We start from the raw sequence: 14894 nt of genomic DNA on the forward strand, positions 1-14894 counted from the left end.
CTATAGTCGAGGTACTCACGCTGTATAATAACATAGCCATCCACAATGCTCCAGAGCAGCTGTGGACATTAGCCTGGTGTAATATGTCAGTGAGCTTCACTGTGTATCAGCAGAGAGTGATAGTCATGTCAGCTGTCTCCCTTAAGGTGCTGGTGGGGGGTTGCAGGGAGATCTTTCTGCTCTAAATTTGTCTTTCATGTGTCATTCTGAGACCATTCTGATGGACTCCTTAGAAGGACTATTCAGAACCCACTTCATGTTTCCTTTCTTATCTCTTCAACTCAGCTTCTGAAATGGAAGGGATATAAATATTAAGGCTTTGTTTTCTTGTGCTCACTTATAAACAAAGGCTTTTATTCTCTCTGGTTTACAGTTGCAGACTTAGACTGTCTTAAATCTGAAAACAGGCTGGTTAAATCAGGTTTCATTACTGCTGCTAATACTCTTTGGGTGGCTGGGCATGTGGGATTCTGATCAAAACTGTGGCAATGAGTTCACAACCCATATTCTGTTATCATGCTTTTATAGAAGCCTGAGGCACACCTGTTTGCAGGTGTGTGTGGAGACAGTCGACTCAGTCACAGACGAGTTCCCCTTTAGAGACATAGATGCTGGATGTATTGAGTGATGCTATTGGTGTCTTCTCTTGATTTCTTCTGGTTCCTCCGGCTGTTAAATTCAGGAAGTCTCTAAAAACAAGGAATGTGTATTTGATATCATTTGTATGAGTTGAAAAACAAGTCTAACATCACACATTGCTTGTAGATCACTGTGAAAGTAAAGAAGCAATCATAAAACTAATAAATACCTGATTCAGAAAAGTGACTACCTCTAGGGAAGGAAGATCAAATCTGCAAATACCATGTAGATTTCTACCATATCTCTAGTGATTTCTTTCTTTTTAAAAAATTATTTTTTATTATTTCCAGTTTTCCTTAAAGAATATATCTGTTGTTACGTATATCTTATATGCCTGAAATATTTAATGATAATAAGATCAATAGAACTTTTCACAGCTTGAATGAAGTCCTAGTCCTGCCTGTCTTAGTTGTCATATAACCCAGTGTATTCAGACCATAAATGTCCTGTCAGTATTGTGTCATAAGCATGTACGAAGTGTTAGTAAAATCTAACAGAGCATAAAAGAACAACAAGCTAATAGAAGCCACGCTAGGAGGATTGTATTATCTAAAATTATGCCCTAAAGCATCAGGAGCTACCAAAGGTCATTCATCTTGATTCTTATTGCTTAGCAAAGCATTGTGAATAATAATTTAGTATTGTGTGTTAGACTGGAATGTAAAGTTATTATCTATCAGATACATACATGAGTTGTATAAACATTACATAACTGTCACTAAGGCCCTTAGATTAATTCTAGGCTCCTTACATTCTTGTCTGATTAATATGGTGCCAGTGACATGTTACTGCTACTGCAGTTTGTTAGCACTGTAAGGAAGTAAAAAGATGAAGTCATAAATGCTGTGATACCCCTCTTCTCGTGTATCGTTTTGTTAAATGTCTTATTAAGGAATTCAAAGTAAAATTTCAAGCAAAAATGAAAACTATACTATGTCATAAAATGCAAAAGCAAGGCACCTCTGTAATCTTGGTGCTGTTGACATTTTGCACTAGATAATTCTTTGCTGTGAGGCCTGTCTAGCTTATTGCAGAGTATTTAATAGCACCCCTGGACCCATGTGCCCATTTGTAACAATCTAAAATGTCTTCAGATATTGCGATTCTTTAGGGGGCAGGATTTCCCTTGGTTGAGAACCGCTAGTCTAGAGAATTAGATAACTGTCACACTACAAAATTAAAGAGAAAATGTAAGAAACATTCTTGATATATATATTAAGAATATATGCTGGGCGGTGGTGGCGCATGCCTTTAATCCCAGCACTTGGGAAGCAGAGGCAGGTGGATTTCTGAGTTTGAGGCCAGCCTGGTCTACAGAGTGAGTTCCAGGACAGCCAGGGCTATACAGAGAAACCCTGTCTCGAAAACCAAAAAAAAAAAAAAAAAAAAAAAAAAAAAAATATATATATATATATATATATATATATATATATATATATATATGATTGCATACATACATAGCTGACATTGAGGGAATGCAATGGGTGTCCATATATCTCAAACAGAAGAAATTGGAAACCTGTTTGCCAAGAGGAGCTGGTACTGACACTGCCCTATAGCAATAGGAAGATTTTAATAACTAAGAGTCTTGGGTTACAGATATTCCTTGTCTTTTTTATTTAGTTCATTTTTTAACTAATTTTAATTTCATACATATATATATAGTACATTTTGATGACTTTCTCCCCTCACACTTTTCTGCCTCCCTTATATTCCTGTCAACCCCCTTTTTCGGATCATGGTTTCTGTTTTGTTTTGTGACTTACTGGGTTTAGTCAGAGCTGACTTATGAGCTTTGTTTCGGAACTCTTTGTTGGAATCTTGTAGGCTCACTAGTGGGCACACAACTGAAAGCAATGACTGCTCCCAGAATTTATCAGTAACAACTAGTCAGCATGAGGGATGGAGCCCCCTTAGGTCGTCCCGTTTATACCTGACTGTTATTAGTCCTGTCCTTGTGCAGGCCCAGTGTAGGCATCCACATTGCAGCGAACTGTTATTGCAATGGCTGTAGCTGTGGTGTGCTTCGAAGGTAGCATTTTGCAGTCTTTCTCCTTATCTTACATTCATTACCTTATATTATCTTCCCATTGAGCTTATATTTGTTTTTTAAAATTTTATTTGTTATGCATACAGCGTTCTACCTGCATGTATGCCTGCAGGCCAGAAGAGGGTACCAGGTCTCATTATAGATGGTTGTGAGCCACCATGTGGTTGCTGGGAATTGAACTCGGACCTCTGGAAGAGCAGCCATTGCTTTTAACCTCTGAGCCATCTCTCCAGCCGCGAGTTTATGTTTTTAATTGATGTATGATTCACATGTAATAAAATGTACACAAAAAATAAAAAGTGCTCAGTGAAATTTGAAAATTGTGTCTGTCCATCACACAAAAACAAGGTAATATAGCATTAGGAACTTTATTTTAACTTCCCCTAGGGGGCTTTTGATCTGTGTAACTAGTAAGTTAGACTCTAAGGTTTTATTTTTATATTTTAAAGACAGGGTCTTTGTAGTTCTGTCTGGCATAGAGCCCTCTGTAGACCTTTGGATTCAGAGAGACCTGGTGCCTCTGTCTCCCAAATGCTGAGGTTAAAGGCATGCACTACTATGTCTAGCAAAACTGAGGGTCTCTTAGTAAAAAAGGAATCTAGAAAAAAATAACCCCTTGGCACTAAAATATACTAAGGAATTTTATCTGTCCATCCTTGGGAATTAGGATGTGAAGGTATGAGAATTTAAATGTATAAATTATCAGAGAAGCTAATTTATAAAAGTGGACCCAGGTATGACTGATTCTGCTTGAATCTCAGTCTCCCCGACACTACTCTCTCTCCGTGCCCTTGTCTGTAAATTAGAGAGTTAAAATCTAAGGCCAGTTTGGTTGATGTAGGCTGAATCTTGTCAATACTAAGTGTGTCCTACTTTATAATATAGTATTCATACACATTGACATGAAATGGTGTGTCATCAGGGGTACGCCTTCAATCATTGGGAAAGTATGACTGTTGGATGAAATATACATAAAAGAAGAATGGTTATGTTTATATAATTGTTGGAAAACTTATCATACAAAATGACATATAGTAACTCATACACGGAAGTTCTTTTTGCTTTTCTACTTTTTTTTTTTTTTTTTTTTTTTTTGGTTTTTTTGAAACAGGGTTTCTCTGTGTAGTCCTGGCTGTCCTGGAACTCACTCTGTAGACCAGGCTGGCCTCGAACTCAGAAATCCACCTGCCTCTGCTCCCCAGTGCTTGGATTAAAGGCGTGCGCCACCACCGCCCAGCTATACATTTTTTTTTTTTAAGTTCCCCTCAGAACACCCAGTAAAAACAAATGCAAGACCCGTACAGAGGAACATGCCTAGACACACTTAGAGCCACAGGATTTTCTCAGATAAAGTCCTTTTGAATCAGGTGAGAGTCAGCAGATAATTTACAGAATTAGACCCCTGACAACTAAAGTAGATCCCTTCTGCCCCCAGTATAGACTGCTGGTATTCTGTAGTCTCTCACAGAAGATATATAGGACCTCACAATGTTCTAATCCCTAACACTAGGCATATAGAGCACTTGCTCAGTACATACGCGGTACAGGATTCCATCCCTAGCACCTGCCAGAAAGTAAGGAGAAATGAGCCTAGATAAAAATCATATTCTCTCATAATGCATTTTTGTTAAAGATTAGAAAGGAAAATAACTGCTCCTTCAGATCTGGAAATTAGGTTGGAATTGTTTACTTTCTCCATATCAGCACATCCAAGTTAACATGTGTCCACACAGCATCACACACTTAGATTGGCAGGAGTCCCCACATGAGCTTCATAAGCACTTGGCCATATCCTATTTAGGACCAGCCAAAGATGTCAGTTACAACTTTTCATAATACAATATATGTCATGTGACAGTACTGCAGTAGAGGATATCTCAGACAGAAGAATGTACTTTGTTATATACTCAGCTGCTGTTGCTTCTGGACATGTTTTAGCATTCAGATGTACCTTGCCATTATACTTAGCTACAAATAGCAAGCACTATATTTAATATAATTGAGTCCACAGTTATTAATTTGCTAAATCATTCTTTTTAGTTCTTAAAAATTGCTTAAAAATATAATACATAGCTTTATTGAATGTCTGTATACTGTAACACTCAAGTCTAGACATGGAGGTGAAGTAGGTGTTGTATAAGACATCGACTGCCTTCGAGGTGTTTTTGGTTTATCTTTTCTAAGGTTTCATTTTATAGTGCTTACATCAGGCTCAAGTCTTCTGAAAGGAAAGGATGCACATAACTATACCACACAGGAGAGAACATAGGTTTTCTGAGATGCTGAAATTGAAACATGGGAGTTTGGACATTCCATGCTAGTGGATCTTCTGTTTTGTTTTTGTTGTTGTTGTTTGAGACAGGGTTTCTCTGTGTATCCGTGGCTGTCCTGGAACTCACTCTGTAAACCAGGCTGGCCTCGAACTCAGAAATCGATCTGCCTCTGCATCCCAAGTGCTGGGATTAAAGACATGCACCACCATTGCCTGTCTCATGCTAGTGGATCTTAAGAAAAGCATAGTGTTTTGAGGTGCAGATTTTGGACACTTAGGCCAAAAGTATTGAGAGAAAATTTATCTTTATATGGGAAATAACTATAGATACATTCTTTGCTGTGGTTAGTTAGTATTAACTCCAACGTACTTCGAGGTGATGAGGAATATACAGTTCGAAGCTCTGTACTGAGGAAAGTGACTTCACACAGGACTGAGCACCAGTGACTGTCCCCTGGAAGACAAAGGACAAGACAGCAAGCTCCATAGGCTCTTTGACCAGCAGCCACATTCAAGGGGTGCCACTGCAGAGTTAATAAGTGGTACAGATTGCAAAGAAGGAGCCCACATTAGTATGTATCTTTGTCCTCAGAAGTGTTCATTTCAGTGCAGTTCCTCCTGCTGTCTCAGATGCTCATGGGGAAGTCCTCCCAACCCCAGATTCTCTAGAGCGGATCATTGCCTTTCACACGCACTTTCTCACAGTTGTAATTCTTCCTTAGCTCTGGAAGTGAACAGTGGAACTGAATGCTTCAGGAACTCAGTCTTTCTGTGTTCCTCTGAGGTTACTTATGCACCACACCAGCCTCTCAGCAGTTGTAAGGAGAAAGGAAATGATACCAGCACATGAAATACTTGGTCAATAGTAGCTAATTTTGTCCTTGTCCTTGTTCAGCTAGGCTGAGTTCTAAAGACAGTGTTACCATGTTGCTCTTTGTATCCTCAGGTTTTTATCCGGGCTGCCCCAGAATCAATAAAAACTGTTCATGATTGCCTAGCTTCATTGTGTCTTAATGATGCACAGATAGGTTTTTGTTGTTGTTTTGTTTTTCACAATATGCTTTGAAAGTGAACACTTTCAAAGAAGATTATTTTGGATTCTAAACATGTCTAAATCAAATTTAATCGGTAAATTTTAACTATTTTTTAAAGCAACAGAATTCTAAATCTAAAGCAGAATGTTAACATGCCTATAATCCCAGCCCTCAGGATATAGAGTAGGATTAGGAGGTTCAATGTTGAGAATGTTCCCTCCCTCTCTGTAGCCGACCATGACCAGCTGCAGTCTGTCCTCCAATGTCTATGAACTTTGATGGGTGCTGGAAGATGCTGAACAGTGAGAATTTTGAGGAATATCTGTGTGGCCTCCATGTCAACTTGGCTGATTTGCCAAAACAGAGACAGAGATTGTGCAGGGAGGCAACCATATGATCATCCATTCACTGAGTACTTTCTGGAACTGTGTCATGGACTTACAGTTGGGAAACAGTTTAGGGAGGATCTGACAGACATAGATGACTTCAAATGCATGGCCATAGTGTGCTGGGCAGGGACAAGCTCTAGCATGGGCAGAAGGATGAGAAGGGCTGATGTGGCTGGACCCAGTGAACCAAGAGTAATGAGCAGCCCCTGGCCATGAAGAGCAGGGCTACGGTCTGCAGGCAAGTCTTCAAGAGTGCGCTGAGCAGCCAGAGCAGATGAACCTTGCTCTTGAGGGAAAAGTGTCAAGAACCTGTGGTCAGGATTCCTCCTCTGCCCAGCATGGGACAGGAACCATCAACTACCTGACCTCTCACCTCACCTCTCTTCCTTTTCTTAAGCCTACCCCAATACAAGTGAAAATTTTTAAAAGTGAATTTAGAAAAAGGTTCAAGGTCATCCTTGGCTGCACATGGACTTCAAGAGCAACAAAAAAAGTTAAATGAAATAGAGCTGGCCTAGTGACTGAGTCCCAGCACTCAGGAGGCAGAGGCAGGTGGATCTCTGTGAGTTTGAGGCCTTCCTGGTCTACAAAGTCAGTTCCAGGACAGCCAGGACTACATAGTGAGACCTGACTCAAACAAAACAAACAAAAAGCAGAACTTGAGTTGATACACTACAATATCAACATGTTGCTGAATTAATTTTTTATACTTGCCATTTTTTATAATTAATTGAAGGTTTTCCTTATATTGGAAGTTAAACTATTAAGAAATTAAAAATTCCAATTGAGAGTATACTCGTTTTTTTCCCTTAAATTTTAATAATATATCACAGCAAAGTAAAAACCTACCCTGAATGGAGTGTGCAGCTGTAACCAGCTCCTACTCCCACTGTTTCATAAGAAATATGCTGCGGCCTCTGATTTATATGATTGTCGCTGATTGAGTTCTAGAGTAGTTTGTGATTTTAAATAAATAGACATCTATTCCAATTAAATGTGAATTTGCCTGCTACTTTTGGAAAGAGCAGATGTTTACAAGTAATGAATTGCTTGGATATTTGTGTGGTAGTATTTGTTACACTGTTACTCAATAGTCATTCTGCTCTGGCTAAGACTGTGCATTGGCCAGAGTATTGTCTACGCCCTTTTGCTAAACATGAAGCAAGTGGATTTCCAGATAATTGCATTCAGGATAAAGGCTTAATTGCCTTGAGAATGCTTTGGAAGCTTGTAGGCTGTCCTCTCTCTTCAGCTCACATGATTAGCACTTTGTTTTTGCTTTTGCAGAGGCCCTGCTGGAGTGCGAGCCCAGGCCCTGGACAGAGATGGAAAACTGGTAGACGATTTTGTGTTTGATGGAGGAACTGGCGAGATTGGAGACCGAGTTCTTCATGTGAGAAATGCACCTTCGCCTGCTGCCACTTCCTCCCTGGCAATTTCTAGAATGATAGCAGAGGAAGTACAGCAACGGTTTAAGTTATGAATGACGGAGGTGCTGTGCTTGCATTATAGTCCCTACATCTGTAACGAGAGTCTACAGGGTGCGGTTTAAAGTTATAGTTTAAGAAAATGGTTTTAAAACCATGTTTTTAAGGTTAAAATAACCATTGACTTACTAGCAGGATACAGTAGATATAATAATTTAAAAAACTTCAGGTCCATATTCTTGTGAACTGAAGAAAGAAATGAAGTGTATCACTACCTGTTCTGAACTTCAAGTTTATTAGAGACTTACCCCAACCCACCTCAATCTAGGAAGGGCTCTTATAGAATGTTTGGGAAGACAGCATAAAAGATGGACTGTCCCTAAATAAATGTTTGGATTTATAATATTTTTCCTTTTTCTAAATAACTGTTTATTTAAAAAACAAAAATGCTTGATTTCAAGAAAATAAGTGAAATTTTGCATTTCTAAGTAGCATAGAACAAACTCAGTCTTGTACTCGCAGTCCTGCAGTATGACACTGTCACTCCATGTGAATAGCAGTGTGCTTGTGTGCTTGCTGCCTACACTGCAGTTTTCTATGGCTGAGAAATGAAAGTCCCTAAAGGGACTGTGGTTTTATATGTGCAGCTTAAAATCCTGACCCTGGGTGTGTCACTGTGTAATTTTAACCAATTATGTGTTTCACACCTTAGTCACTTGGTCACACTAAGGTTCCCAAGATGTTGGCCAGGATTATTAATGATTCATATCTACTTGGGTTTTCAGAATTCCTATAAACTTTGTGAGGACATTTCTCCATTTTTGGTTAATATCTAACTTGGAGGCATTCACTTTTGTAAACCGCGAAAGTGCCTTACATTCTTCATACTTACTTCACTAACATGTTGAGTTGGTGCCAAGTGCCATACTGTGTGTGTGCATGTGCATATGTGTGTGCGGAGTGCCATATTGTTACTGTGTATACTGTATGTATGGATGTGTAGTACCATGTTGTATAGTGTGTATATGTATGTGTGTAGTACCATAGTATATTCTGTGTATATGTATGTGTGTGTGTGTGTGTGCACACGCATGCATGCATGTGTTTTAGCTAGTAAAGTGTGTCTTACAATTCAGAAAGTTGTAAAATAGAAATGTAAGTGAAGAACTGGTAACCTGTCCATGGGAACAGCCAGCACTTAGGGGAGACACTTCATCTGTCCTCTCCCGAGTGTTCTCTCAGGGTTAATTTTCCTTTTCCTCGACAATACTGTGATGGATGTATGAGAAGAATGTGCATGCTGATAGGAAAACCTTTTCTTTTTTTTTTTTTTTTTTTCTCTTCACTTCAGCCCTTGGTGGTTACATTTATTAAGCTATCTAATCTATTCATTTAAAAGGATACATACTGTGGGCTTTGTTCAAGAGGCGACATATCCCAGGTAAATAGATGAGATAGTTATTCAACCCTTGGGCTGGGCATATTGAAACATTCAGAAATCATTTACAGAAAAAACGAATCCTAATGGTCCTCCATAACAACTAATTCCAAAAGAAACACACTGCACAGAGTACTTTTCTGTTCTAAGACTTAAGTGATACAAACATTACATTAAGATTGTTTTACTTTACGAATAAGATAAGAATATCTTCCTTTTAGATGTGGTGAGAGAAGTATGCATTGGTTTTGTTTCATCAACTGTGAAACCTGTGCACATACACTAAGCTGTGAAAAAATAAAGTTACAAAATATAAAACACAAAAATAACTATCATGATTGAAGCAATTCTTACTCCATTGGGGTCTGTATTGTATGCCCCAAAATAATAGTGAAAATTTGTTGAAATATGTCAATCTGTTTGTAAAATATTTGATATTTATGTCAATAGGACTTTTGTTAAATACTGATATATAGGAATTTTTGTGTCTTTCTGAGAAAATAAAAGTGTATATTAGTATTAAAATATTTTAATGTTTCTTGGTGTTATGATCATATTTTAGTCCCATTAAAACCTCTGCTGAGGAGCTGGAGAGATGGCTTAGTAGCTGAGAGCACTGACTGCTCTTTCAAAAGACCCAAATTCAATTCACAGCACCCTCAGGGCAGGCATCTCACTGTTGCAGGATATTTGATCACACTGTGAATTCTGAGATTGTGTTGTTGACTGGGAAAACCTGTTTCTAGTTGTGGTATGGCTCAGCCTTAGAGCACACCTTTAATCCCAAATAATGAACACAAAGTTGGTTTGTAGAAGGAAGCTTTTGTGTTTGAAAGTGATATTTAATTGAATGGCAGACAAAGTCAGAATCAGAAAGATTGACAGAATGGGAAATTCCAACTCTCATTCATGAGAAGAGAGAAGGAAGGGAAGGAAGGTCAGCTTGGAGAGGAGTTTTCCCAGAACACCCAAGTTGACCAGCCAACCTGAGATCAGAAAGGACAAGAAAGGGTGAGCTTATTCAGCAGTAAGTCTTAGAGGCTGAAACCATTCTAGGCCTAGATAAGATTGTAGAAAGGCTAGAAGTTTCCAAGACCAGGCTTAGGTTAGCAGACTGAGTAGTAAGCCTCTGAGACTATAATTACCCAGGCAAATAAAAGGTACCTTTATAGCTCACAACTGTCTGTAGCTCATGCATGTGGTCTACAGACATATGCAGGCAAAACACCAATGCACATAAAATAAAGATACTTTAAAAAAAAAAAGTTCTAAGACTGTAACATTTGATCCACGTGGGAAGCACTTTATGCAGGAATGTAAACAACTCAAAATAGGTTAAGGAAGTTCCTGAAACTGACTAGATTTGGTGGTAAACAATAAAAACTTGAGATTCACACCCCCAGGGAAGGAAGCTGAGCTGCAAAGAAGACTCTCAAACAATCCCAGATTTGGAAGAGGTGTAGAGCAGCTGAGTTGCTTGGTTGGATACTTTTCAGTCTGCTGAGCAGCCTTCAGGCTGTCTAGTGTATGCCAGGTTCCCAGCATTTGTTATAGGCCTTGGTGATGCAGCTGCCTGAGTCATTTCTGCTCCTGTAAGCAATCCTTCACTCATATTCTATAAGTGACCCCAATAAAACTCATTGGTTCACCCAAGTTGGACTTTGGTAGTATCCGTGCTTTGGTCTGTAGTGGGTTCCCTATCTGGGCTTGGTAGACCTGTGTATCGCATCTCCCCGGGAGAAATTTTCTCACACAAATTAAATTATGTAAACTATCATAACTGTAGATAGAAGTCTTTAAAAACTCTTCTAAAATTAGGTATAGTAGTGTATACCTGTAACAACACTCAGGAGGTTGAGGGAAGAGGATTACAAATTCAAGGCTAGCCTAGGCTGTGTAGTGATATTCCTGCCTCAATACAGTAACAGAATTGCTTCTGTATTTGTGAATAATATAAACTTTAGGGATAGACATTTGTATTTTGGTGTGACAGTGAACCACCTTAGAATTTAGCTTGAGAGTGCTTAGTTTGTGGGGAACTCTTATGTACATTTTTAGCGTTTGATGTTATGTAACCTGATCTTTTTTATCCACACAAGTATGTGTGTATCAAAGTTCTTCACTTGATCACCTTAGAGGTATGCATTGTTGGAGCAGTGCCATTACTGTTGGCAGAATTCTACTTTTCCTGAGGCTATTTGGAGAGCTGCCCACCAGCCTATGGGATAACCTCAACTCCTAGAACTTTCTTCAAAAGATAGTAGTTTATTCTGCCAAACCCTGGCATGTGGAAGTCTGTTGGGCCTGTATTGGAGACTAGCCAACTGTAATGGTTTGTACTGTGAGCTCTTCCTGCACGATCGAGCCAGTGGTAAGGTGGCTGCATTGGTTGAGGGCCAACTGTGGCCTCTGGGGCCCTTCTCTGGTCAGATGTTTTCTTTCTTTCCTTTTTTTAATATAGTATAAAATAGTTTATTCAGGGCATGGGGAGGGGAGTTGGGAGAGAGAGAGAGAGAGAGAGAGAGAGAGAGAGAGAGAGAGAGAGAGAGAGAGAAGAGGGTAAGGGAGAAGCAGCGAGCAAGGGCAAGGGCTCAGATGTTTTCTTATATTTCTTACAAGTATACTTATCTAAATGTAAATATTTTGGAGGAATAATTGTGAAATCAGTTACTGGATTTTTAAAAATGTATTTTATTACTGTATATGTATGTGTGAGTGTTCAAACCATGTCCTGCATATGGAGGTTGGAGACCTCTGTGGAGTCAGGTCTCTCCTTTCATTTTGACATAGTTTCTAGGGATTGAACTCAGGCTTGGCAAGCTCCTTTACCCAATGAGCCGTCTCATTAGACCCAGTTAGATTATCTAATATATAAGGTGCACGGGAAATAAAAACGATGTCTACAGACATTTTCAAATGGTTTGTGCCCACTGACATGTTTAAGAATAGAAACACCCAAATGCCTGAGAGGAAGAGCAATACCGTCCCAACAGGCTCTACTCTCTGCCTTCAAATCCTGCAGTGTCTTGTGCTTTCTGGTAAGTGCTACCTTCTACTAAAAGCAGGCTCTCACATCAAAGTTATGCTAAGCTTCTTTTTGTTTCATGGATAAGGTGAGGATTTTTGCCATTATATGTGTCTACAGTGGTCTCTGTGAGTTGCTTAGGGAGAGCCCCTTTAATCAACAAAAGATTAATCAGTGGTAAGAGAAATCTCCCTTCAATCCCAGCAGAGGTGGGGTGGGTGGGTCTCTGAGCGGTCCAGGCCAGCAGGAGTGGTATAGTGAGGTCCTGTCTTGGAGGGGAAAAACAAACAAACAAACAAAACCAGACCTCTGAGTAAAAGAACCTTGAATTTCAGCCAAGTTTTACTTTAAATTGTCTTTGATTATCTTTAAGATAAGCTCTTTTTAACACTAGTGCTCTGGAATAGTGGTTTTAATTTTTGTTGTTTTTTGCTTTTTTGTTTTTTTTTCAGACAGGGTTTCTCTGTATATCTCTAGCTGTCCTAGTACTCAATCTGCAGACCAGGCTGGCCTTGAACTCACAGAGATCTGCCTACCTCTGTCACCAGCCATGGTCGATCATGCCCAGTCTTTCACATGCCTTTTTTAAAAAAATATAAAAAATTTTATTTTGCTTGTTTTTCTACTGAGACTATAAGAGCTGTCTTTTGATATCTATATATATTGTACCTAGTAATGAAAACTGTACAAATTGTTAATATTTGGAAGAAAACAAATGACTTTGTTTTATTTACTTAATTCCTTATTATCTGGGTCCACATATATGATTGTTGACAGCTCCCTGGCTTGGATCTATGCTGAGTAGATGATGAATTCATTGTTGTTCATAGCTTAACTTAATTACTGACAGGGCCAGGAAAGATTTTTATTGTATTAATATGAGTAATAAAAAGCTGAAATGGTGTCTTTCCTTTCCACCCTATGGTAGGAGTTGGTGTCAGGGACAACAACTTATAAAAAATGATTTCTCAACATTTAGTAGCAATATTTCGATGACATCGTGAGCTCACTGTCATCCTGAGAGCAGCAGGAACATGATTTGTGTTTAAGAGCAGACTGAATGTAACACACTGACATGAAGATTACTTGCTCTTCTGTCTTTTGGGGGAATAGGATGGGGGTAGAGGGCACACAACCCTTCAATCCCTTAAAATTTCATTAAAATTATAGTTCCCTCCCTAAATGATTGACTAATCATGTATGCATAAAAATAATTGAAGAATATAAGGTCATGAATTTGAAAGAGAACAGGGAGGGCCATGGGAGGGATTAGAGAGAGGGAGAAATTTATATAATTATATTTTAATTAAGTAAAAAGAAAATTATAGTTGCTGTTGGGAAGATATTCTCCACATGCAGTCTCTTGTAATTTTGACAAGCTTGAACATCCAGTGAGAGTCAAAAAAATGGTTTCTCTCTGTGCCTTCTCCAGCTTCTTTCAAACAGGTGACTGTAAGCAGACTAAAGCTGTGGCAGGGAACCATAAACGTGAGCAATAATAACATTTATTATTTCCTGTGGTGCTGCTTTGCTTTGCTACTGATTGACAGCACTTGTGACTTTAAGTAAATTGAGGAAGTATGAAATAGTAAATGGGAAAAATGTCAAATCCTTGAAAATGTTTTTTTCAGTGGGAGAATATTAGTAGTAAAAATATTTAACTGTCTTTAAAAATGAAAAATGTACTTGGGACATCCAAGTTATTTTTCAAAAGCCATTCTATATTTTAAAAAAGGCAGACAAAATCAGTAATATGAAATTAGTGCCTTCAAATTCAAATATGTTTGAGATTTTTGTTACAGATACCCCTTTTTATAGTATGTATTTTAGTATTTCCAGTTTTAATACTTGAAGCAAAGGTTTATGTTCTGGCTGAAAATTTTGTCATTAAAAATGACTTAATCAGTCAGGGCTGGAGGGAAGGCTGACAACTTGAGTTTGATTCCCAGGACCCATGTGGTGGAAGCAAAGGACCAACTCTGAGACACTGTCCTCTGTACATCTGTTTGGGCTGAGTACAGACTTTCACACACAGAGAATAAAGAAATGCTTAAAAGATGACTGTTGTTTCTAAATGATACATTCACTAGGATGAAAATGCAAAAGCTACAACATTTCTAAGTGAAAATTCTGTCTCTTTCAGCCGCCTGGTTTTCATCCTTAGGGTAACAAAGAACCCCGTGTCTCCTTGTTACCTAGTAAAACGTCACTTTCTAAAAAAAAAAAAAAAAATACAGGTGGAATCAGTCTGCATAGTGCTGTGCTTTGTGAAGCATATCTTGAAGAATGTTTTACAGAAGTCTGCTTTTTGCTTTGTTTCATTTAGTTTAAAAAACAAAACAAATCTTATGTTGGGAGGTTGGAGCAACTGCTGAGCAGCTGAAGTTAGAGTGCTTACTGCTCTTGCAGAGTGCCCAAGTTTGGTTTCCAGCACCAATGTGGTGGTTCACAGCCATCTTTAACTGTTACATATACAGATACCACTTTTATAGTATGTGTTTTACTATTTCCAGTTTTAATACTTGAAGCAAAGGTTTATGTTCTGGCTGAAAATTTTGTCAGTGAAAATGACTTTATCGCCTGGCAGTGGTGGCACACACCTTTAATCCCAACACTTGGG

General features: G+C 38.7%; 1 protein-coding gene across 1 annotated transcript in view; it reads left to right on the forward strand.

Moving 5' to 3' along the window:
- The window catches only part of L2hgdh (L-2-hydroxyglutarate dehydrogenase), a 31940-nt gene extending 22154 nt beyond the window's left edge, over window positions 1-9786 (forward strand). The window contains exon 10 of the mRNA XM_034514640.2: window positions 7672-9786. Coding sequence (XP_034370531.1) covers window positions 7672-7867 — 196 coding nt within the window. The 3' untranslated portion in view covers window positions 7868-9786. The remainder of the gene's footprint in view (window positions 1-7671) is intronic.
- Window positions 9787-14894: the final 5108 nt, after the last annotated feature.

This window comes from Arvicanthis niloticus, chromosome 11 (genome assembly GCF_011762505.2).
Source record: "Arvicanthis niloticus isolate mArvNil1 chromosome 11, mArvNil1.pat.X, whole genome shotgun sequence".
In the NCBI taxonomy this organism is placed as follows: domain Eukaryota; kingdom Metazoa; phylum Chordata; class Mammalia; order Rodentia; family Muridae; genus Arvicanthis; species Arvicanthis niloticus.